General features: G+C 49.9%; 1 protein-coding gene and 1 long non-coding RNA gene across 2 annotated transcripts; one reads left to right on the top strand and one right to left on the bottom strand.

Moving 5' to 3' along the window:
- Positions 1–1,162: 1,162 nt before the first annotated feature.
- Positions 1,163–13,169, bottom strand: LOC110354432 (uncharacterized). The gene is made up of 2 exons (XR_002406375.4): positions 12,927–13,169; positions 1,163–4,487 (listed from the first exon to the last, which is right to left on the bottom strand). It is a non-coding gene; the product is annotated as an uncharacterized lncRNA (long non-coding RNA).
- ATP1B1 (ATPase Na+/K+ transporting subunit beta 1) lies at positions 12,397–24,947 on the top strand. Its single transcript, NM_001310386.1, is given in 6 exon segments — positions 12,397–12,508; positions 14,305–14,433; positions 20,890–21,045; positions 21,831–22,015; positions 23,821–23,901; positions 24,561–24,947. Coding segments are annotated over 6 exon segments (918 nt in total). The 5' UTR covers positions 12,397–12,408; the 3' UTR covers positions 24,828–24,947.
- The last annotated feature ends 279 nt before the right edge of the window (positions 24,948–25,226 follow it).

Raw genomic sequence — 25,226 nt, 5'->3', positions numbered from 1 at the left:
TGTCCTCTGGGCCGGTGTCCCGCAGCTGCAGAGCAGGGCGAGGCAGGCGATGCTGCGTGGAGGTGTGCCGGGGTGACCTTCAGGTTCCTGAAGCCCTGCCCACGCTCTGCATGGTGCGCAGGGAAATGCTTCCCTGAAAACACTGCAAAATGGAGTGTGTTCTGCTTCCTTCTCCTGCAAGCTATTGTGTGTTGCAATGTTTGCTACCTGTGATCAGCCATACATCTTTGATTTGCCTTATATAAGTAAGCAGGATTAGCTATCTCAGGGCATTTGGCCTACATTTCACAGTTTTGCTGGTGAAGATGAGCTGGATAGGAGTGTGAAAAAATAAAAAATAAAGAAAAAAACAACAACAACAACAAAGCTTGTGAAAGCCCTGATGTTGACACAGTTATGTCAGCAAAAAAAAGCATTTTTGTCTGGATAACTGGTTTCCTTTGGGGGGATGCGTTCTGTCGCTGCTCTCAGCTGTGGCCCATACTGCTGTACTGGCAAGCCCCGCCTCAAGCTGCTCGGAGACCCATAGATCCCTCTGGGTTGGAAAAGACCTTCAAGGATCATGCAGTGCAACGATGGCAAGGTATACAGTCCAGCTGGGCGGTGACTCAGCCTGCATGGTTCTGGCAGCTGCTCAACCTAGGTAGTAGTCCGATGACCTTGGTGGAACTCCTAGGAATGGCATGCACCTATTACAAAGTCTAGGCTTGAGGAGGGTGTGCAAGAGGCTTCTGACCTGCCTCTGATTTAGTATTTTTAATCAGCAAGATACCACAGCCGCGTGCTCGGAGCTTGCTCACATCAGCTTCTTTCAATTCCAACATGCAGGGCACTGTGCAGTGGAAGCTGCAATGGTTTGGAGGAGACTGGATACTCCTTTAGGTCAGATGACAGATTCAGGTATGTGGGATGCCCCACTCAATATAATACGCTCCTCTCTTTACCTTAGAAGGTGTAAGACTTCACAGCTCTAATGTTGGCATAAAGTTAACACTGGAGTGATATGTGGTGATATGTGGTGACTGAACAGAGGCTGAAAGTGACAGCTATGTATGGATAAACCCTCTGTTTTTAAGTTGGTTATTTACATTAGATCAACCTATGTGAATCACCGTGTCTGACCTGAACAGCCCATTCTACTACCTGGATAAGGATTTATCTGTCTCTTGTCTTTTTTTTTTTTTTTTTTTTTTTTCTGCTTTTAAACTCCTCATACAGTCAAGACTAGCAGAAGCAGGCTGGAAACTTCTCTACAACGGTGGCAAATTCCCTCATACTCTCAGTTCTAACCTTTAATCATCTTACTTTCAGCCAAAATTGCCGAAAGACCCTTCCTCTCATTCTGTGCACTAGAGAGTATTAAAAGGTAATGAGAAAAGCTAAAACTCATTTGCTCAGAAAGAATAATTCCAACTCCCTTCTGTGGCAAATGAGAAAATTAGGCAAATGTAATGCATTTGTCAAGGACTCCGCTGAATATCCTATGTTTTATTCAGCTTCACGTAAGGGTACTATAATAAAGGTCTGGGCATAAGTCCCTGACAGGTTAATGACGACTCCAACATTGTTTCAACAGGGCTTTGGTGGAGCTCTGTAGTTTTCCACAAAGAGGACTGGAAGCTTGAGGAAAGGTCTGGGCCCTAGGGTTCCTGGTAATAGAGAGGGTGGGATGGGTGGGTGTCTAGGACTTGCTACAGAGGATCTTGTCCACAGTTCTCTGCCTAATCACTGTACTCAGCTCTGCTGTGGACCCCATGAGCTCTGGCCAGATAGGTGTGTGAATCAGGGTGCCAAACATACAGTAATTATAATTTGACTTCTGGGCATTGCCCCCAGTTCCCTAGAAAACACCAAAGTCAAGTCACTTTTTACCATCTCTCAGCTTCTGCCTTAGGAAAATGTAAGCAATAGTGCTTCTTGCTTCTTGATCGTGTTCACACCCAGCACCGGTAAACTTCATACATAAATTCTGAGTATTACTGATGGTCCCAAGATGCTGATGTTGTGTGGTTAAGTCTAGTCTGGTAAGATTAAAATATTTATAGGAGTGAATTATCTACTCTACAGAGGCAATCCTGTATATTTCTGTCTTCCTCATTTTTATGCTTTATTCCTCTGTGTATTTGAGTCTCTCTGCACTGCCCAACCTCACACCACCATTGGGATAGGGAGGAGACTAAATTCATGGGTTTCAGAGCTGTTTTGAATCTGCCTGCCAGGCTCTCCTTTTGGCTCCTGTGGAGTGCCTGAGCTTTGTGGTGCCTATAAAGCTCCAAGGCTTTGGTGTTCCTGTTCCAGAAGCATTGCTGCAATGGGAGGTGGCCAAATGGAGCCACTGTACATCCTTAAGAACCTAGATATAGCAGTGATGTCATCAGAGAGGTGTTTACAGTTTGCAGAAATTTGCATTCACGCTGATTTAATAATTTCGGATCCCTGGAAAGCAATGGGTTTTTGTTCTCTCTCTTTTTTTTTTTTTTTAAGCTGCTACACATCAAAGCCGCAATCCCAAGAATGCAGTGACTATGGATTTGCAGAGAAAGGCATATCTGTCAGAGAGGAAAATATAAAAAAAAGTAGTTTACTAAAAGGAAAATTGGTTTCAATGGAAAACATGCATCCAGCAAAATGCCTGGAACAATCTGACTGCAGCAAATACCTGACTTTGTGCTTCAGTCAAAGATAAGCTATCAGGCTGACTGAAGAAGTAATGGAATGAAATTATACTGTCTGCGTTATGCTGAAAGGGCAGAATAAATGATCCACAGACTTTGCAGTCTTAAAGGACAGTGGCATTTCCATGATTTTTTTGTACGGTGTTGCTTGCAGCCAGACGAGCCACCTGCTAGCTTGCTCGTCCTACCTTGCGTCTGCTGTTCAGCTCTGCAGCAAGGTATGACTGTGGTAGGGGTAGATAAAGAGTACAGCAGGGCTAGATCCACTGAAAACATTTCCAGCAGTGACAGAGGGGTGGTGGAGAGAAAAGCTGCTTCCCTGAGTCCTTGTGTATGTCTGGGCTCCCCAGTGTCTGCTCCCGGAGCTTCTTTTGGATGATCCTAAACAAGTCCCTTCTTCTCTCTCTGGAAGGGCTTCTTTACAGAAGAAATCTCAGGAAAAAGTCATCTCAGTGAACTAAAAGCATGAACTAAAAGCATGAATTTCACATAGGTGAATCAACTGCATTATAGTGGACACCTTTAGTAAGTATTAGGGTGGACTAAATTAAATGTTCTTCAGTTTGCTTTGGAGGTGAAGTATACTGCAGAGAATAAACACACCTTTAAATCTAAGTATAAATGCCCACTTGGGGCTTTAATGTGATTTAATTAAGTTTTTAAATGTTTTGTTAGCTTGCAAAAGTTCATTGAAATTAGGTTTCCGGAGCATCTCCATACAGTCAAACCCATACATGAGGCAAGACATGCATCGTTCTCTCTCTGGGGCCCAGCAGATGCTGGCTTTGGGCAGCTGCCCATGGCTCTGTGCGAGGCTCCCAGCTGCACCCCTCTCTGGTGCCTGTCACCTACCAAGGATGCTGCTGTCACCTGCCTGGAGCCATACCTGAGGCGACAAAATGCCAGTTCTGCTCTTTCTTCTGCCACCAGCTTTCTGCATGCCGCCATGTACCATGTTCACTTGTTAGAAAACAGGGGCTATAGCACTGTGCATCTACTCTTCAGTGTGATTTGAAGCCGAGAGGGGAGAGAAGGATTGACAGGCCTGTTGTGAGCACCTGATGTGGGTGACTTCTCCTGTGGTATTTTGTTATGGGAACTCAACTGCAGCAGTTTGCTGGAAACATGATCCCTGAGATAAACATGGAAGAACTGAAACAGCAATATCTGTCCAGTGCTTCAGCCTTTCAATTCAGAGGCAAGTCAGAACCTCCCCGTCCTGGAACAAGGAAATCAGTGTAAACGTGGCTGCTCTCATCTGTGTGCATCCAGTGGGCCTAGGTGGAGGCAAAAGTTACACTGAAGAGCTAAACTGCTTTCAGAGTCACAACCTCCTGATGTGCGCTTCCTAAGAGACTGATGACATTTAAAGTGCTTTGAGTAGACTGTTTACTTTCCATTTAAAACAGGAAATTCATTGCACTGTTTGTCACGCTGATCACCATCCCAATGACCAAACGTTTGCTATCTCACGTAAGTTCTCCTGGAGAACAGATACACGTCTTCACCGTTAAATAGAGCCTCATCAGTTATGCCGGGACAGCTTCTCTCACAAAGGTATCCGATTTAACAGAGCATCCATCTTGCTAAACTCACCAGCCGTTTTCCAGATGGTGTTTTGAATACAGTATAGATCGGGGGCCTTGCTAACCAACCCGTTATTCAATTAATTAGCACTTATAAATTAAGTATGTGCCTAGCAGAGCGCATCATTCCGTGTGGCTAGCCTCTTCTCGTGGTGCAGCAAGAAAGGACTGTGGGTCATTGGGTCACCATGGGTGACGAGCAGGCCACCTCAGTTGGTCATCTCAGCTGAAAAACAAAAAGCAGAGTAGTTCGTATGTGCTTTGTGACTGCGTTCAGAGGAGAAAACTCCAAGTGGGAGATTCAGAGCTCTTTGTATACTGTTATGCTCTTAGCTAGTGTGCTCTTTGGTGGTGTTGCCATATAGGTGACAGCTCAAACACCACAATGATAGTAAGGTGAAGATGTAGCTAGGTACCTCACACATCACACACTCTAACACATGGGCACTGAAGTCTGTGTTGCACTTCGTGCTGCTCACCCCATGGGAAGGCTGATCTCTGGGCCCCCTGAAGCTGATGGTGCTTTACATAGTGACACCAGAGACACCTTTAAACCCTCTGACCGAAACCACGATGGCTAGTAACAGCGCAAAGCCCAGTGCAGGTTATAGCTCCTCGAGGGTGTAGCTATGAAACCTGTCCTCACCTCTACGTAATTACTGGCCTCTAAGGCTTACTTGCAGAGGCTGCAGTCCCACTGCTGAGCTGGGCGAGGTGCCACGTGCTGGATACAAACTGCTTCTCCTAAAGGAGAGACAGATTAGGTTTGGGACTACACCCTTAGCTGTCAGTGTACTCCCTGGCTGGGGAAATCCCAAGGCAGCAGGCTGCTGGCACCTGGGAGGTCACATCGGTCACGCTGTACTTCCCCTGTTCTTAGGCTTTCTTCTGAATTATTTGCTACTGGCCACAGCTGAGAAGGCAGATTGGGTTAAATGGCCCCTTGGTGTGCTCCAGGTGTGGCCAGTCTGATGTTCTTGAAACTGAGAAAACTAGCTTGTAATAAAACTGTTTAGCCAGGGCTGTTATCATATTGAGTGTGAAGTGAGTATTGAGTATTGTATGTGAAGTGCTTTGAACATCAACTGGTAATAGCTAATCTTTGATTATCAGTAGAAACTCCTTTTTCAAAGAGAAATACGGGTGGGGAGAAAAGGGAATTTCTATTCAGTCCCCAATCCTGCTAGCCTGGGGAATACTGTAACACGGAGCAGAGCAGATTTTCATGTTGGTATTCTGGGAGGGTTTCCACTGAGAAAATAGTGCAACTCAAAACTTTGTGTCTTGAGGTCCTTGTCTTGTCACAATTACATGCCGCAAGGGTTTGTGTTATTCAATCGGTAAGTAGTGTTTAAATAACAGAAAAAGGTTTTCCTCGTGTGAATAAGAGCAGCGGTATCACATGTGCTGTTCTCCTCTACCTGTCGCATTGTTAGACCAGACGTGATGGAGTGGTTTGCTCATGGTGTTCACTTCCCTGTCGTAACCTGTGGTTTCGTATTCAGCAAGAACTGATCGTTCCTGAGGAACACCTGAGGCATCTGTAGACACCAGTGTCACAAGGGCCCAACTCCCGTTGTGCCTTTGCAGCTTTGTCATAGGTCTGGCACAAATATCCATGTCAAAGGTAGCCTGCCTATTTGAGCAGAAAGGCTGAACCATGGAAATTAAAAGTAGATTTTCCAAGGTACACGAGCATCTAAATATATAAACTGCGGCCCGTCTGGCTTTTTGAATACACTGCACAGGTCAGGCCCTTAATTCCCACCGATTATAATGAGAAAAACTTCAGCGGGTTTTAAAATCCTGTTAGGTGTGTGTCTGCCTCTGTTGGCCTGCATGCTAATGGCTCTCATGTGGGGCCTTTCCCAACCAGCAATGAGGCTGTGTGAGGTGCTGTGGTCCATGCAGGACCAGTTAAAAGAGAAAACATGATTTCAGACTCCAGTGTGATTACCACAACACTGAATTTATGCCAGGGGAATGAAGCCATATCTGTGTGAGAGATTCTCCAGTCAAAATGTCTTCTTGTATTTCTTTATTGTGTTTCAGGTCAGGGTGCAGCCATTCGGCAGTGCTGGTCATCTCAGGACACTGCAGTCCTACCAGACAACCCAAACCAAAGCAAAGACCAACAAGGAGCCAACAGAGGACAACATGCTCCCCAGTTTGTAGGGTGACCTACCTTCATACGGTAAGGACTTGTAGTGTGGACAGCACTGGAGTAACCTTTAAAATCATCATAGACATTTGTGAGTTGTTTTAGGGAAAAGACCTCCTGTGAGAAGAAAGAGAAGGGCGTTTGGCAGGCACTGCAAATCCCACTGTGGCCCTGACAGAACAATTAAAACAAGATGTTTAGGAACAAGTCAAACCCTAACTTACACATTCCCATTGCCAACTCCTGTGTGGAGCTGTTCAGATAAGTCTTGCTCCTGATGGCTAAAGATAGAAATGTTTTCCACTCTGATCTTGTTTGTCTTCTTAAAGAGTATTAGAGCAGGCCTCAAAATAGTTTTGGAGTTTGTTTAGTTCTCGTTCTTTGACTTGGTTTAGTGCTGGAAGTCCCAGACACGCTGGCCCTGGAGACAGCAGAGGTCTAACTGGGGCAGCCGAGCAGGCTGGTGCCCAAATACAACCTACCACTGGAAACCCCTTACAAACCACGGTTGGGAGCAAGCAGAGACTGAAACCTTACAGTCTTGCTGCCAAGACTGAAAACTAATGATGACCTGTTTTAATGGCGCATATTGCTTCTACCTCCGATAGGAGCCAACAAGCAGGGGTGAAGCTGAATCAGTCCCGTGCAGATGCAGGCTCCTTATCTCCCCCAGCTGTGCAGATGCTGGCTGCATCAGGAGCTCTTGTCGTTGCCAAAGCATGGTGGCTGGGTACCAGAAAGCTGGCTGCTGCTCCAGTAAGGGCTCCGGGTGCCCACTGGCACAGAACTGTGCTCTTCTTGCCAACTTCATAGCTAGTTCCTGGGTAATGCTTCTTCCCTGTGTGAAAACAGGGTGGATTTCCTGCAGGAAATTATTTTCATATTATCTTCAGTGAGATTAGGGTAATTTTCCCCTCACCAGCCAAAAAGAGAAAGTCTGACAATATGGTTCGACTACTGCTGCCTTAACAAGTCGCCGTTGCTTCCATCAGAACTATGCTGATAGCTGGCAAGTTGCACCACCGGTGGGTGTGCTCAGCCAGGGCAACTCTATACTGTCCACCGGTGGTATTTGCCCCGGTTATCAAACACCAGGCACACAGCGCACTGTCTGTCACGCATCCCCCTTTTCTGTCTCCACCTTCCTGCCAGCCAGGCCACCCTAGAAACCATCCAGTGCCCTGCTCCGCCACTAGTTCAACATGAAGTGAAAGCTTTCTCACCAACTGAGCATGCAGGCCTTCTCCTGCCAAGATTGGGGAAAAACTTAAAAAAAAAATTAAAATTAAAAAAAAAACAAAAAAAACTTTTTTTTTTTGGTTAAACCAAATCGGGGCTGAAGTGGTTTACTGATTGTAGAAATGTGTGATTAACCAACAACCAGTGAACTATACGTTCAGGACCAATGTCATCAACACCACAGTTAAACCACAGTGTTAGACACTAATACATTCCTTCCTATAAGCTCCTCAACATGCTTCTATAACCAGTCTCCAAAAATTTTCATCCCAGACACACAGACACCCACCCCTCTCTTTCCAGCAAAAGGGATCACTTCTGGGAATGTGGGTTCCCCTGCTTACAACCTGTTCCTGCTGGGGTTGTGGCCAGTCCTGCATTAGGGGTGCCCATGCTGCTCCCTACAACTACTTCATGCACCCACTGATGGGAAGGCAGCCCAGCAGGACACCAGCAGTCCCACAGACAGGAGGCTGCTGCGCTGGGTCTGGGCAGAGGTGTGATGCCAGCAGGGTGACCGCTGTCGGTGCTAGATTGGGTTTTCACTGCTGCTCACTGGGTCTCTCCCCACTCCCTTACAAATTTTGGTGCTTCTTGTGTACGTCTTTTCAGACTGATGCCTTCTTTGTTTCAAAATTCTCTCTGTCATTCCCTGGTTACCACTTACTCCAGCTGATGGTGGGTGTCCTCTTTAACATGATCACTTGAGGTCTGATGGTTGTTTCTCCCTGCAGCAAGATCAGTTTGGGGTACATGCTTCCTCAGACAGTTTTGGGTTTCCCATTCACGCATGGTGTTTACACTGACTTTTCAATCTTAGCAGCTGTTGTCCGTGTCATTTTGCCAAGGGTGAGCTGTGCAGGCACCCCTACTAGTGATGTTATACAACCATCACGCTTGTATTAGAGAAAAGAACACGGCTGGATTTTGGAGGTCAGTTCTGTATATATTTATTTATATATATATACTTATATATTTATATTCTGTATACATTTATTTTCTCAGGGCTTACCAGTTCACAATGTTTTGAACTTAGTTACCTCAGCTTGCATAGCTCCATGTGATAAATCCATTCAAATGCGTTGTCACGCTCAGAGGACCAGCCACATATGTCTGTAAGCCTGATCTCTTGTGACCCCTTATCTGTGGGGGACAAGGAGGAGAAGGAAGAAGACTGGAAAGCTATTTTTGTCATGCCATTTTTTGGGACACTACAGACCCCACTTGAGATGAGGTAATGTACAGCAACTCCTGGGTTTCCCCTGAATCTCCAAAGCAGAAAATCAGAGGGCGGGCCTCAGGCAGTGCCCTGTGGGACTGGGAAGCTCTGAGGGGACCACATGCTGGCATTCCCCTTGCGGGGACACTGAGGGTTGCTTCTGGCCCCTTCAAGGCCTCCTGCAGCTCCCAGAGGGGTGCAAAATGCCCGTGTGCCACGCAGCCTCTTGCTTTTTGTCTGCAAGAGAGGACAGGCCATGCACTGCAGGGCTGCAGCAGCCCTAGCCACCCGTTTTGTTCCTCGCCCCCTCTCACCTGTTGTGTGTGATGCAGGCTTGGTGCCAAGCTCTTGAGCAGCTGCCCTTTTCCAGCTCCCAGGCATGCCAGCGCGAGGAGGCCCAGCCCCGTTTGTTTGCAGCGGCAGCCCACGAATAGTAACTACTTAAGGCCATTTTGCACACTTCTGTCATCTTATAATTAGCACTCGGTCCCGCAGCCGGTGAGAGTCCCACCCCACAGCCGGCCTCTCCCCTTCCTCCACTGCATGTCGCAGCACAGCCTGCAGCCACCGTCAGAGATGTTTCTAGATCACACATTACCCGAATTTTCTGCCGGTCACCATCAGCTGCAGAGTCTCATTTCCCAAGTCACCAAGCTGGATAAATCATGGCTTGGCTTTGCTCTACATTGTGCTCTTCTCTCTTGCTGCTGCATCAAAAGTAATTGTGTCTGCCCTCCTCCTGCACTGCAGTGAGACACCTCTGCCCGCCTGAGGTGCTTTCTTTGGGTCTCCTGTAAAGCAGGAAACCCAAAGGAAGCTGGGATCTTGTCATTAGATGGCTGTGCCCAAACCCACTGGAGAAAACCAGAGAGCTCCTCATGCACCAGCTCCTAAGGGCGGTGAGATAACCCCCTAACAAAGTCCATTCGCGTGTTGTTCTTTCCTTGGTACCTGTGCACAGCTTTCCCCGGCCCTGTCCTTCCTCCTGCAGTTAATCTGAACACGGATATCTTTGCACATTTTGTTCTTGGCAGTTTCGAAAGTTGCCTTAGGCTCTTATCACCTTAAAAAATCAGATCATATAGTGGTGGCCTTAGAGACGGCCTGATTGATATTGGAGCAGCTGAACAAATGGTAAATTTGAATAAAATATGGCACCCTGTTGCCTATTAGTTCTGCTGATTCTGAGAGGATAATTTGCCAACATTAAGCAAAGTGCATGTCCCGAGCATCCATGGGACTGCGGATGTGGAAAAGGGTTTGCAGAAGTGCTGTGCAACCTTCCTGAAGTGCCTTTTGCCCATTCCAGATCCTGCATGCCCCAGCCTGTGCAGTTACGGGGATCTGGTACCCCTGGCACTGCCAACCCCACTTCTCTGTGTATTTGTACAGTAATAGAGACATTTGCGGGAAGAGGAGAAAGTTTCCTGGTGATCCTTAAACAAACAGTGATGAAGCCAGGAGCTCCTGCAGCTTGGCTTCCACAGGCACCACCAGCTCCCGTAGCGAGAGTGAGAACACGCTCGGGGGAAGATCGTGTTTCTGGGTAGCCATTTAGTCTGTAACCGTGATACGACTGCTCAGGTTTTTCAGATCATTCATTCTAGTTGCTTTCTCCAAACTCACTTTCTGTGGCCTTAGGAACTAACACTGTGGGAGAGTGTGTGGTCCCGTTCTCTTCTCTGATTTGGACATCGCCATGAACCTGCTTGAGTACCTGATGCTGGCTTCATTTTGGGTGACCCCATTGCCTGGGCAGAGGGCAGGGAGGTCTGCGTAAACTGCTGCTGTTCCACCTGCCCTGAACCAGCAGACTGGATGAGATGGGTCCTGACCCGAGGGTGAAGCCAGACACAGCATCCATGAGGTAGGCTAAAGAGTGGGCTTTGTGTTTGGGTGACCACACTGCAACCTGCACACGATTCCCAGCGTGGTGTTTTTGTAGGGTAGGGGGCCAAGGCAAAAACAGCACCCAGGGCATCAGGAGGAGAGCAGGTTCAGCTCCCAAGTGACCAGGCAGGCCTGGTGGCCCAGCGGCTGAGACACAGCCTTGGCTACAGCAGCAATGGCGCTGGGTGCTAGAAGTGAGCGCTTGTTCCTCCTGTGGTGCTCCTCTATTTATTGGCCTGATTGTAATCACAGCCTTCTTAACTTGTAAATGATACGTCCTCCCTACACGGCAGATGATGTTCACTCGGGTATCAGATACTGCTGTCTGTTTGCTCTCGTTATCGCCCACCATCAGCAGGTCTCTTTAAAGACCAGCTCTGACCAGACACCAGGCAGGAGGGAGACGCCGTTTGTCCTCAGCCATCTGATCGGCCATTTTCCACCGCACAAATGCTGTTGAGGGCCAATTCCCCAAACCCAGGCTGGAAGTCCCTGGGGCACACCTGGCTGGCTCCCTCTGACCACACGTAATCTACCACAGAGCCTTCAGCGTACATTGCCCCTGGGTGCAGCGTACATTGCTCCCGTGTGACACTCCTCTTCCTAACCCTGTGAGGCTTTGAGGAGCCCAGCTGCGTGCCTAGGCATGGGGAGGCCGTGCTCATCCTTGCAGGGAGCCATCACCTCGAGGTGCCCATTCCCGGCAGACCAAGGCCCCAAAAATCAGGCCTGAGCAGGTCACTTCAGGGTCTGGCTGTGTGTGGTGGCCATGGGGTGCCTGGGGAAGGGCCCCACGTTGGGGCTGGCCCTGGGGACAGCGGGGCGGCTGGCGTGCAGTTGCCCAGCCTCCTGAGCAACCAGAACGGGCGGAGGGAAGGCTGACAGAGCAAGCCTGCAGCTTAACAGCAGGAAGACACCCGGGGCGCCATGTCGTGACCAGGAGGAAGTTCAGAGGTAAATACATCCCAGTGGGGCACGGCAGCCGGGCTGCACGTGTGACTCAGCTGTGTCGTGACACTGTGGGACTGGGACATGTTGGTGAACTTCCGTCGTGGATGGGGATCGCAAGGCCGCACCAGAGCCCTTTGCCCCTTCCTGGGATCCCCTCACAACGAGCTGTGGGGCCGGGACCCCCACAGGGTGCCGCAGCCACCACCACCCCCCCCCATCATCGGGCCGGCCCCTCCCTGAAGGTCACCTTGCGAGGGCGGCTGCGCCCTCCTCAAAAAAAATAAAATAAATAATAATAAATATATATATATATATATTAATTAAAAAAAACCCCACACCATCCCGGCAGGTGCCGCGCGGCGCCCCCTCCCCTCCCGTCCCGTCCCCTCCCCTGCCCGCCCCCCGCCGCCTGCCAGTGGCTGCGGCGCGGTGCGGGCGGGGCCCGCGCCCTATATGAAGGGCTGCGGCGGGCGCTGAGCGCGGCCGCTCCGTGCCCGCTGGGCTCCGCTGCTTCACCCCCCGCTCCTCCGTGCTCCGACAGCCCCCGGACCCCCTCCAGCGCCCCCTCCCCTCCCCGCAAGCCCCCTCCCCGCAGCCCGTCCCGGTGCCGCGGAGCCCGCCCGAGCCCCTCAGCGCTCACCCCCCTCCCTTCTCCCCATCCCCTCCGCCGCCCCCCGCTCGCTCGCCATGGCCCGCGGGAAGGCCAAGGACGGCGACGGCAACTGGAAGAAGTTCATCTGGAACTCGGAGAAGAAGGAGCTGCTGGGCCGCACCGGGGGCAGCTGGTGTGAGTGTGGGACAGGGGGATGAAGGGGGGGGGGGAGCCGGCGGCGGGGCGACCTTGTGAGGGCGCCTCGTCCTTGGCGCTGCCTCGCCCCGCAGGGAGGGCAGCGGGGCCCTGCCGCGCCCCCCGGGCAGGGGCAGCCCCCCGCAGGTGCTGGGGTGCCCCCCGATGCTGAGCCTGGTCCTGGCGTGAGGGAGCAGCCCCAGGTGCCAGCCCTGGCTCCGCTGGACCGCAGCGGGCTCCTGCCCTGCCCCTGTGTGAGCAGGATGGGGCTGTGGGTGCGCACCCATGGGTGCCCGCTGTGCCCGAGGCTCCGCAGTGCTCACGACGCGGAGGCAGAGCGAGCCCTCCTGGTGCCCACCCGCCTGGGAGCGATGTCAACCTGCAGGCTGGCCGTCCCGTTCCTCCGTCATAAGCCTACCTGGTGTGGGAAGCTGTGTGGCGCAACCCCCTTGCGCTGGGTTGCCGTGTGTTTGTTCTGAAACCGTGACCTTTACGGTGTCTCTGGGGCTAGGAGCATCCCGGCTGGGAGACCGGTTAAATAAGCTACCTCCCAGCGCCGGCCTTTTGATGTTACAAAAACTCAAAGGCGTTACGCTGCGGACAAGAGCATTAGTGTTTGGTTCGTTACAACAGCACCTCCTATGACCGTGCTCTGGAAAAAATTTCCAAATGTCTTTGACGTCACGACCATTTGCTTTACGCTGCCTGGATACCAAAGAGTGCTTTAACTCCTGGAGCACCGCGATCCGCACCGAGCTCTGCTCACCAGCCATGGCTGCCGCCCCGCTCCCCGGCGGATGAGAGGATGGAGCGTCTTTCTGAGCCTGTCCCTCCTGATCCTTTCTGTCGTAAATGGAAAACGAAATCCACCAGAAATGGCTGCTTTAATGAGGAGGCTTCTCCACTGATGGAGCTTTTTTGTGACGGGGCTCAGGAGAGGAGGAATACCTTCACTACTGCTTCCTCCCCTGCCCTTGTATCTGTTCACCTTGAGTCCTCCATGTAAACCTCGTCCGCGTTTGCGATTAGGCTAGGACGCCGGGATCGAGCAGGCTTTTTGAAGTGTTCCTCGCTGCAGTGCTTGTTCCTGCAGCCCAATTAGCCCCTAGTTGCTTGGCATGGGCTGGTTTATCCTTCCCGTAGGCGGCCTGGTGATGCCTAGTACGGCGTGTTACTGTGCAGTTAATCAGTTGAGATAATCCCTGTAAACTGGTAACCGATACCCAGAGTCTGAGCTGCGCTGCCTCTCAGGCTCTTCCCCCCCACTAGGATTATTCTAGGCATCTCCTTTCAGACCCAAACTAAATTTAGTCTTTCATTATTACATAATTCAGTTTTTAATTGGTATGAGCGGTGCTGGCGTGCCTTTGTAGATGCGCAAGGTTGGTAAATGCAGAGTGCTGTGACACGCTGAAGTGCTTGCCTGCATTTGAGATTGAGCCTTGGTGCTGATTTGGGCCTAAAATCTGCCTCTGTTGTCTCTGGTGGAGGCCAGAGTCTGAATTATTAGGGAGGTCACACTTGAGCAATGCTTGTAAACCTGAATCTAACGGCTCCTGTTGGCTCTGTGGAAATAGCTCTGAAGCCCAGAGTGGTGTGGAGTGTGTAGCACTGCCTATAGCACGTTGACTTGCGTTGGGCTGGTGCTTCGCTGAAAGCCTGTCACCTTGTGGTAGCCTTGGTCAGCCAAGGGATCCATTAAAACATGGGAGAACACATTGTAATCCTCACCCTTTATGATCCCAAATTAATTGGGGCTTGATCCGATTCATCTTTCCGTTTGTTTTCTCTTGCAGTTAAGATCCTCCTCTTCTATGTCATCTTCTACGGTTGCCTGGCAGGTATTTTCATTGGGACCATCCAAGTGATGTTGCTCACCGTCAGTGAATTTGAACCCAAATACCAGGATCGAGTGGCACCTCCAGGTAACTAACGAGGAGGCCCGTGCTGGCCCGGGTGCAAGCTGTTCTGGGGAGGCGGTTTGGTTACTCACCTCCAGGAGGAGGATGAAATAAGCATCTCGTTGCTGCAACACATATTTGTAGGGGGTGGGTATGTTCTAAGCCTTCTGTGTTAACAGCACGGGAAATAGAAGGCAATCAGACAGAATTAAAGGTTGCATCACATGGAGTGTGCCTCCTGTCTGAGAGGAACTTGAACCTGGATTGTTGCTCTCCCCTTTCCCTAAGCAGAAATGATGCAGTGAGGCTCAGGCTTTGCTCGGGAATGAGCTCTGTGACAGAACTGGGTTCAGTTTTTCTTCATAGCCACTGCGCTCCTATGGGAAAATGAAGGGGCAAAGGGAAAATCCCGGCTTCATCCTTGAAACTGGGGTGCACAAGGAGAAAGGGGGCAGTACCAATTGTGGATGTGCTTGCTGAATTGTGCTGGTTAATGCTGAGCTCTGCTGTGTGAGCCAGAGGAGGTAATGGCATCTGCAAAGGGCTATTTCCCTTGATTTCGAGTGGGGAGGGTTAGAGGCAGCTCCTGATGGACGGCCTTTCTCTGTTAGATGAAACAGGAGCCCCTGCTCGAGGTGCAAACGTGCTGAGAGCCCCCCTCTTGTTGCTGCAGACGGGGTGAGCAGCCACTGCCGCAGGTCAGGCTCTGCTGCGCTGGTTCCTGCCGCAGCCAGCGGCCGCGCGGAGCGTGGCAGGGAGCTGCGCAACTGCTGCTTGCCCACATTGCAAATGACCTTGAGGCTGCTTGGCACTGGCTATGGTAATGATCTGCCTCCAGTTGCTCTGTAAAACAGTTCAGAAGCTTTTAATAACGGTGGTATTTAAGTGACAATTGTGAGGCTGACGGCTTGTAGCTGCAGAAGCTGGCTCTAGTGTCACACGGTGTTTTACAGCCCCACTGTCTGCAGTGCTGCTATGCTGCAACTGTTCCCTGCTCTGACAGCACGGGGAGCGGTGCCTTCACCAGATGGTGCTAATCTCCGCAGAGAATCATCTTTTTCAGATAACTGCTTTTCCACCAGCGTTTTTTAAACAAAACAGACTGAAACTGCTGTCTTAGTATATGGCATTTAAGGTACCAGCATAGCTGGGTTAAGTGCTGTCTGGAGCACTGTATCCAGCTCTGCATCAGGCTTTTGATGCTTGCAGGAAGGACTAAACTGTCACTGGTGCTGACCAGAGCTGTTAGCTGCATTTGGAAGACTAACATGGATAATGGTGGAAGAGTTGTTTTTTTTTTTTTAATGTGTTTTTCCTCGTCTGAAGCCCAGTGGTCTTACCAGACATGAAATAATTAGCAAAGAAACTGGATCTTGGGTCGCATCCAGACAGACATGCTGTTTAGCCTGATGTCACATAATTACTCATTCTAGGTAACTTAGAATTATTGCAAACCCCCATTACCCAAAGCTAATTTCAAAGCAACTTGGTAGTAAAATCTCTGTGCAAGATCTCAGCCTGCAGAGGGTTTTATTTGTCTCTTTAATTAAATACTGCACCACTTTTCTGAGCTTTGTCCTTTCTTAACAACAACAAAAAATATATTTCAAGATGCTGTTGTAGTGGGTGCTATAGGAAGCAAAATGGAGGAAGGCTGAAAAGGCTTTGGGGGATCTTTTAAGTTTGAAATGGGCTTTCAGGACTTAAACCAACCAGAATTAAAAAAAAAAAAATCTAACTCCTGAACAAATGGCAGCCTGTTTGAAAAGGGTTTCAAACCTATTGTAATGGCACATAGTGGCACATGAATACCATTTAAAGGGGATACTTTCCTGCTAACAGCACAGAGCCCTTGGCAGGCCATCATCTGACTTAGCTACCAATGTGGATGAGCCTGCGTGAGGTGTGCTGTCAATGTCAAGTTTGTTTCTCGCCCTGCAGTATGGCACCCATTAGACCACAATGTGCCCAAATAAACTTTTAACAAGGGCTTTATGGAGGCTGTGCTGAGTTGTGCACTGATGCCTGCGGGAGGTCAGCAGTCCCTGTGTTCCCATGCTGCCTGGGGTCTCCTGCACTGCAAGCAGAACTGCATTGCTGACGATTAGCACACTTGCTCATGTACACGGTGAGCATCGAACTTCCCATGAACTGGGAGCCGTGCAAACTGTGAACTACTTAAAATAAAATGTTGTGCAATTCTAGTTCCTGGTTCTTGTGGGGAGAGTTGCAAGCCAAGTATAGTGACAGCTTGAAAATTAGAGGGCAAGTCCCTTCAGTTCCCACCTTCCCTAACCATCTTGGGCTCACATGAACCTCTCCTTCAAGGTTTGCAGGAAAAAAAATGCTGTAGGGGCTGCTGCAATCTCATTCCTGTTCTGCAGTACACAAATTCACTAACAGTGGCAGAAGCTACAGGATGTTTCATTGAGTTATTGATAGGGGCACAGCACTGAAAGCCATAAAGTGCTATTTTTAAATATCATTAACATGCTAATTGGTTCCTGCACCACTTGGCTGTGCATTTCCAGGATAACTTCCCTCCTGGGGGAAGGGGCAGCACAGTTCACCTTGTCCAGCCCTTGCCACGGGGACAGCCCCTGCTCCTGGTACATTTCCACCTGTGCCGTGCCTCGGGCTCTGCTTTGCCACAGCCCTTACCCTGCTAAGGGGGAAGGGGGGGGAATTGCCTTTGAAACACAGAGTGCCAAGTGTTTTCCTGAATCCATTTTCTTTCCCAACCCAATCTAAATCGGGCTGTGTATCCTGCCATCTTGTGGTGTTTGTCCTGTTAAACACGGTCCACCTGCCCTACAGCTGGTGTAGGGGAGGGAGCCCACAGCTGCCTGAGGCTGTTCAGGAGTGGCTGCAAAGGGGATTCCTGCTCGGGTCAGGAGATCTCATGTCCTCGTGTCCCTGCTGGTTTAAGTACCACCTTGCCACGATGTGCTTGGGCAGTGCGTGATGGCTGGTGTGGTGTGCGTTCCCCAGCTGGCTTACTTAGCTCAGATAGTAGCTGGGAGGTGGAAATGAGAGTGACAGGAAAGCCCCAAGGAGCAAGTGCCACCTCCTGTCGAGTCACGCTTTGCTGCTGCCTCTTGTCGCAGCACTGGAGTATGAGAAATACCTGGATCTCCAGCTCCAGAGACACGACCTGCCTCCAGCTGAGCAGACCTTGCATTTGTAGAGAACTTGCAGCTGCTTTCTGCACTTCTGTGGTGAGGCGGGCAGTGATTAGGAGCTGGGAAGGACATCCATGAGTGTGGAGGCTCTCAAAGTCCATTCTCACTGAGCGAGGCTGGCGGGGGTGTGTTGGGTAGGGATGGTGTAGTGGTTGCTAAATTGGTCATCTGTGTCACCCGAGTGGTGCTCAGACACAGCGTGAACCAGGAGAACGTGGTGCTGGGAAGTGAGCACAGCGTGATGAAGCAGCTGTTGTCACTACAGGCTTGCACAACCATTCCTAATAACGAGCTTGACCTACTGCTCCTGGCTTCTTCCCCTTCACCCTCCAGACGCGTTTTTCTGAAGTCTTGCTCCTGCAGCTTAGAGCGATGAGGTCTGTGTAGGGATTGAGTTTTAAATGAAATGGGATAAATGTGATTTTAGTCTGCAACAGCGTTATGGAAGTAGAATGGTAGCTGGAAAAAATAATGGCCTCACACTTGCTTCATTTTAGATATCCTGGTGCAGTCACGGAGTTAGCCAACAAAAAGAGGCGTCGTGTTGTTAAGTCAAGGCATCATTCATTGCTTAGTGGCTGGTGGCAGTCCAGTGAGAATGGCAGTCTGATTTCCTAGCAGTGTCCTCTAAGACAACTGCGGAAATAGTATTTCAAAATCAAAAGCAGCTCTGTCACCATTTTCCTAGCAATCAGTGACTTGATTCTTCCATGTTGTGGGCAGCAGCATCACTACACGTGACTGGTGCTTCTCCGGTGATAGCATGAGACAAACCACGGCCAGCAGGACATCACTGCACAGTGAGGGAGCGTTGCTTGGACTCCTGGCTATGGGAACACTTGAGACTTCATTTCTTTCCCCCTAGAGCTTGCTCAGGAATGGCTTCCTCGTGTGCACAAGTCCCTAAGAGGCTTAATCATCCCTGTACTTCATTAGTGCTGCATATTTCCTTGCATGCCTATTGGCCCCTGGTAGGTAGCTCTGGCATGGCTCAACTTGGTAAATTTTTTCCCCTACTTGTTTCAGTTCTCGCAGTAGGGGTGAGAGAAGGTTTCAGAAAGGCTGCAGAAGCGTTTCAGAGAGGAAGGGTTCACTGGTAGTGCTGCTCTGATAGCAGCAGTGAACCTTTTATTTTGGATATGAACATAGAGGTGGTACAGCAGGGATGGCAAGGAAGGATATCAGTGATAGGTCTGTGCGTAGTGCTCTGTGCAGTCAGTCACAGGCATGTGGGTATGGAAGTGGTGGTGGAAACCAGTGATGGATCTTTTTGAATCAGGATAAAGCACCTTTCATCTTCACATCGATTGTCCTGTTTGTCTGATGAGTGCTGCTCTGCACATCGGCACCCAGGTGTGGACCTGTCCCAAAGGCAGACCCTTTGTGTCGGGAGCCTGTTCTCCAGGTCACTGGCCAGCAGACTGGCTTTGGGCTGGGCGTGTTGGTGGCCAGGCTGCCGAGGCCTCCGCAGGTGCTCGTGCTGCCCTTCCCCTCACCTCTGCCTCGCCTGTGCGGGTGCCTTTACGCGCTGCACTGCCTCGGATAAGATAAAAAGCAGGGGTGGGGACTTGCTGCCCGGGGTCCTCAGCGCAGCCGATAGTTCAGCTGCCTGGCCAAAGCTTATTAAGGGCTGGCCGAGCTTTCTTGAATGTTATATTTACACAGCCCGATGATAACTGTAACCTGAACTCTGGAGGAGGCAGACCCAGATAGCCACTTGAAGCGACTCTCAGCCTGTTGCTTCCTAGCGGGCTAGTAATGCAAGGGGAGGCTGGCAGCACAGACTGAACACAGTTTATACATTTATAACCATTTGTGAAGCAAGAAAGCAAATAATTAATTGAAAAGGGGTTGAAAACTCAACTGATTTCATAGGGTGAGCCCTAACTCTGCTGGTGGAGCACCGAGCTGCTTCTAAACTTGTAACGCTCGCCCCGGCCTGTTCGTACCACCAGGAGATTGGAGAGGGCAGCGCTGCTTCCTGGAATAAAACTCGAAACCGCAAGCTGCTCGCTGGACGTCTCGCTATCTTTGGCTACTCGGAGCTGCGTTTAGGGGAACAAAGCTAATCTTTGTCCTGGGTTACAAATTCCACCTCAGTGGGCAGGGGAGTGGTGAGCTGGCCCGAGGAGGGACTAAGCAGAAGCACTCAAGTGGCTTTGGAAAAACGGCAGGAGTCACAAGCTCCTGTGGGCTGGGGCCAGCCAGCTAAGCTGCCCGAGTTTTGTGCTGGAGGAACTTGTTGGCAACAGACCTGCTGTCAAAGCAAATGCTGCTCCCCTGCTCCTTTTTTTTGTTCTCGCTAAAGTGGAGATGACAAACTGAACACAAGTCGAGACCTCAATAATTACAGTGGCAGCCGCAAAGGCAGCGTGAGCTCCAGTTCCCATCACTTTAAGCTTAAGCGTTAGCCATGCATCAATGCATTCAATTAAAACGTGACCCAAGCTTCACGCAAGAGCAGCTATTTCCAAGTCCCATAATGACAAGCAAAGGGCTTGGCATTTTTCATCATCCGCAGCCATTACTTGTATCCAGTGCCTTCTGCCCATGCATTCTTTTTCTACTCATCCTCCGAAAGTCGAAATTGGAGCTGGTTACTCAGCCCAGAATGTAGGGCAGTCTTTTGAACGTCTCTCCTGTGTGGAGGTGTTTCTTGCTCGGTGGTGTGTTTCTGATTATAGAGCTCAGGATGCTATTTCTACAGCCAGGAATGATGTTTAAGGAGTGAAGAGACGAGTCAAAATGATCAGGCTGATGAACTCACTGAGAAAATGTCTCCTTCCCACAAGGGAAACGTGGAGAGGCTGCACCTAACTCAGGGAGCCCCCCTCGTCTGCTGTTGCAGGGGTTGATGAATGGGCATCCCCGATGCGCCCTAAACGCGTAGCATTGCACCCTGTCAGGGACATGTGTTAGAGAAGCCTTCCGGGGGAGTTTGGTTGTGTGATGTTCTCTCACACAGTTTCCCTTCTGCCCTCGGGGAGGAGGCAGCAGTGGGCAGGGGGCCTGCGGCTGGCTGTTTTTCTGGAGAAAAACCTTGACTTGTAGCCTCCCTTCTGCCTCTGTGATTTTTATCTGCTTAGTGATGCAAACACCGTGACGAATATTCCAGACTGTTGTTGGAAAGAGGAGATAAGAGCCCTTCAGAACCTCCCCTCTAGTGAGCTTGTTTTGTGCAAGTCCTAAGGTCTGAAAAATGCAGATTAGTAAGAACGCTTTATGCTCTCGGTGTGTGTAGCATTGCCCAGAGGCTGTGCAGCTCATAATGTTTTCTTTCTGATTTTACTTTCTTTAGGACTGACCCAAGTCCCCCAGGTACAAAAGACAGAAATTTCTTTCACTGCCTCCGACTCTAAAAGTTACGAGCCGTACGTGAAGAATCTTGAGAAGTTCTTGAAGGACTACAGCGCTGATCAGCAAACCGAAAACATCGTATTTCAGGACTGCGGGGGTAAGTCTGGGCTGCTTCCTACACCAGTGCCTCTGTGTCAGGCCTATCAAAAAAGGAGGGTTAGCAGCGGTGTTCTATCTTCAGCTGTTCCTTGCATTGTTACCAGAGCTTCGCTGGTAAACTTTAACTGGTGGACTCTGGTTTCAGTCACATCACTGCTCATTAAACAATTAGTTGAGACAGACCACATTTGGCCAGGGACGTACCTAAGAAGCTTACTGCAATGGGTATGTGGCCAGCGACTTGCAGATTTCACTTGGCCAAAGGTGCAGCTGACTCTCAAAAGCACCTGGCACTGACCTTATATCCTCCCTGAAAGCCACACGGGGATTTTGCAGGTGACTTTGCTGAAGCCAGCGTCAGTCCTCCTGATGCAATGCAGCAAAGCATCGGGAAGACGTTAATCTTTAACAGATTATAAGCAATAATGGGGACTCAGACTGTCGCCTCATGTGAGACGTGCATGTGAAATCTGAGGGGAACCCGCTCGTAAAAGCTGATAAAAAAATCTCTGCGCCAGTGAATTGCAAATGCGTTTGCTCTCTGGTAGCCTGTAGGAAGCCTCAGATAGAAAACAAAGCCCCCACAGACTTGCTGGTCTGCGATCAGCCTGCGTGTGGGGGAGTGGCTGGGTGCAGGTCTGTGCTGTCAGCCTCTAGAAGGTGGCGTCACCTGCCTGGGCAAGTGGGAAATCCCGACGGCACGGTGAAGCACAAATAAAGCTGTTCTGACGAGCAGAAGGTTGAGTTGCATATATTTGTTTTTCCATTCCTCCACCATGGCAGACATGCCTACGGATTACAAAGACAGAGGACCATACAGCGATACCCAAGGCCAGAAGAAGGTCTGCAAATTCAAACGTGAATGGCTGGAAAACTGTTCTGGAATACAGGATCCCACCTTTGGCTACAAGGATGGCAAACCATGCATCCTCGTCAAGCTCAACAGAATTATTGGCTTCAAACCTAAGGCAAGTATCTCTTCCCTTTGTAACAGGAGCTACTGATAAGGACAGGGAGTTGGCTGCAGATTTGCTGTGGCTCCGGAGCAATTATTGAATTTGTGCCTGCGCTTCTGTCTCTGGAGATAAGCGTGAAACCCGTTCTGCAGCGGGGGGACTGTGAGGCCGTTTGAATGGCTGGCTTTAAAAGTACGTTTCTTTAAAAAGCAAACTGCACACTGCAAGCTTATGGCGAGCAGCCGTGAGCTCTGACAGCACGAGCTGCTGGTGAACTGCCTGGTGACTCGCAGAGCCTGCTAACGGGCTGCTCTGACAAGGTGTTCTCTTCAGCTGGTAAAACCCACTTTAACCCTGCGCTTCTGCGTGACTGTCGCAGACCTACCATGTCTGTAGTGAGCTCAGCAAATTGTGTCATGCCTCCATCTTCTCCATTCTTTCCTCAGGCAGTGCGGAGTTGCCTGGCTTGCTAAAACCACTTAATTAAATGGAGTAGTGCTATATTAGGCATTAGGCTGATACATGTCTGTAAAGCGTAAACTACATTGGAGAGTTTGGCAAGGCTCTTACTGCAGGAAAGGTGAGGAGATCTTTAGGTGATTTAATGCAGCCTCAGAAACGCTGGTTTATGTCTGCTGTCACCCTTGGCTCGGGCTGGGCTGGATAGCAGGTGTGCAGTGACGCTGAAGGAAGTTCAGCTGCACGGGAACCGCTTTTACTTGCAGGTTTTTCCCCAGCACGTTTAAATGCTAAAACATTCTATAAGAACTCGGCAGCAGAATGCATGTTCCTGAACGAGGCACTGTGCGAAGCACGCCTCTCCATCTTCTGGGTGGAAGGCAGTGCAAATGGTGCGGCAAGCAGCCTTCATCACTACCCATCAGTGTCTCTGAGAGCAGGGGGAAGGGGACTGACTGGCCAGCTGACGTGTTTTGAGGAATGTTTTACAAAGGGGACTGCCCTGTGCTAGAATTCAGTTGAATTTGGAACCATCTGATCCTGGGTGGCAACAGCGAGTGCGTTTGAGCAGGCACATGCTGTGCTTGGTACGTGGCGGTTGTAGGATGGCAGGAAGGGCGCGTGTTTGATGATCGGGGAAGAGAAGGGGTTGGTGCCTGCCTCCATTCCTTGCCACAGGGCTCTGCAGAGCTCTGGGCTGCATTATAGAGCAGGGTCTGGTGGAGGTATGACTTCACACGCTTCCTTTAGGAATGACGCACGTGTCCAAGGCCGTCCTTGTCTCCCCCATTCCACGCTTCATCAGAGACCCTACAGCTCTGGTGTTGCCAAACACAAGTGAAGCCAAACTCCTCTAAGTAAGAGACCAACGTCGGAGCTGACGCTCCCAGCTTTCCCTCAGACACTTGGAGCCTTTGTCCTTCCGTGCCGGTGATGTCAAAGCTGGGGAACGTCAGGGTGTGCCTGCCTCTATTGTTCTGTGCTGCACGTTTCCAGTCCTAACTGCACTCACCTGGCGCAGAGGTAGCAAAGCTTCCAGCAGAGTGTCTCATTCTGCCACTGCGTGACATTTGCACAAACCCTGCTGGCAGATGGTGCTCTACCATGAGACGCTTTCCTCAGTGAAATGAAAAATACCCTGAAGTGCTTGCTTTGGCAGCCAGAGCAGCTTTACGTGGGTTAACTTCTGTGTTGTGTAGTTGTGTTACGCTGCGTGTCCTCCCAGGAACAGGCACCAGTTGCTGCTGCCTCTGAACTTGAGCTGGAAGGGATCCCCGTTGGCTGTTAGTTTGGTACCACTGAGCTTTGCTGCTGCCAAGAGGCGTTCAGTGTGTAACGTTGGTTTGTGTTTCTTCTAGGCTCCAGCAAATGAAAGCCTTCCTGCAGAGGTCATGGCAAAATACAACCCGTATCTCATCCCCGTGCACTGTGCTCCCAAGGTAAGTGAGATGCAACAAAGGTGAAATCAGCATACTGCAGGCAGGGACTCCCCAAGTCTTCGTCCAGCCGTAGCTTCCTCGCTCTGCCTTCCTGCAGGCAGTTGGGGTGGTTTTCACTTGGGAGCTCTTCCCAAAATGTCATTGGTGAGAAAGGAACAACAGCAGTGTCCTCACAGAGAGGGGCAACAGCAGGGCCAAGGAGTAAAAGGGATCCTCAAAATAGCTTCCAAATGATACGCTGGAGTTCTTAGCAAGGATGGTTGAAAAATGGCTCTGGCAGAGATGCTTTACCTTGAATATTAGAACTGCTGAGGAACAGCAGAGGCTTCTTGTTCCATTTAGTTTTTTAACCACAGATGGTGCATTGGTATGACAAGCAGCTGTGGTGTCCTCTCTATGTACAAAGAAGTGTCTGAGTTTTTTTTAAAAAAGCTCTTTTCCTGGATGATACATGCTTGGAGGCGCTTCCTTTCACAGCTGCTGGTAGGACAGCTCATGACTGTCCCTTCCACCATGGGGACGGTCCTCGTGCTGTCAAGCTGAGGCTGGGTGGTGACCAAAGAGAACGCACAGCATTGGTGAAAAGCAGATGGTGGGAAAACAGCTGCAAAATGCAGTGCTGGGATAACGAGCATCTCTTGTTCTTGCCCATCTCTCAGAGAGACGAAGATGCAGACAAAATAGGCACAGTGGAGTACTACGGGATGGGAGGCTACTCCGGCTTTGCCCTGCAGTACTACCCCTACTACGGCAAGCTCCTGCAGCCGCGGTACCTGCAGCCGCTGGTGGCAGTGCAGTTCACCAACCTGACCTACGACGTGGAAGTGCGCGTGGAGTGCAGGGCCTACGGGCAGAACATCCAGTACAGCGACAAAGACCGCTTCCAGGGACGCTTTGATATTAAATTTGACATAAGAAGCAGCTGATTGTAAGCACAACTCTCTTTCCCCCCTCTCCTCCTCCTAGCCATTTAAAAAGGTTTAAAAAAAAAAAAAAGAACAAAAAAGAAAACCTACTAGTCTTGAACAAACTGTCATACGTATGGGACCTACACGTAATCTATATGCTTTACACTAGCTTTCTGCATTTACTAGGTTAGAATGTAAACAAAGTGTAGCAATAGCGACAAATATTTATTCTACTGTAAATGACAAAAGAAAACAAAATTGAGCCTTGGGACATGCCCATTTTTACTGTAAATTATGATTCCATAACTGACTTGTAGTAAGCAGTGTTTCTGGCCCCTAAGTATTGCTGCCTTGTGTATTTTATTTAGTGTACAGTACTATAGGTGCATACTCTGGTCATTTTTCAAGCCATGTATT

This window comes from Anas platyrhynchos, chromosome 1 (genome assembly GCF_047663525.1).
Source record: "Anas platyrhynchos isolate ZD024472 breed Pekin duck chromosome 1, IASCAAS_PekinDuck_T2T, whole genome shotgun sequence".
Classification (NCBI taxonomy): Eukaryota; Metazoa; Chordata; class Aves; order Anseriformes; family Anatidae; genus Anas; species Anas platyrhynchos.
Note: the sequence above shows the minus strand (reverse complement) of the source record. Positions and strands in the feature narration are given on the sequence as shown.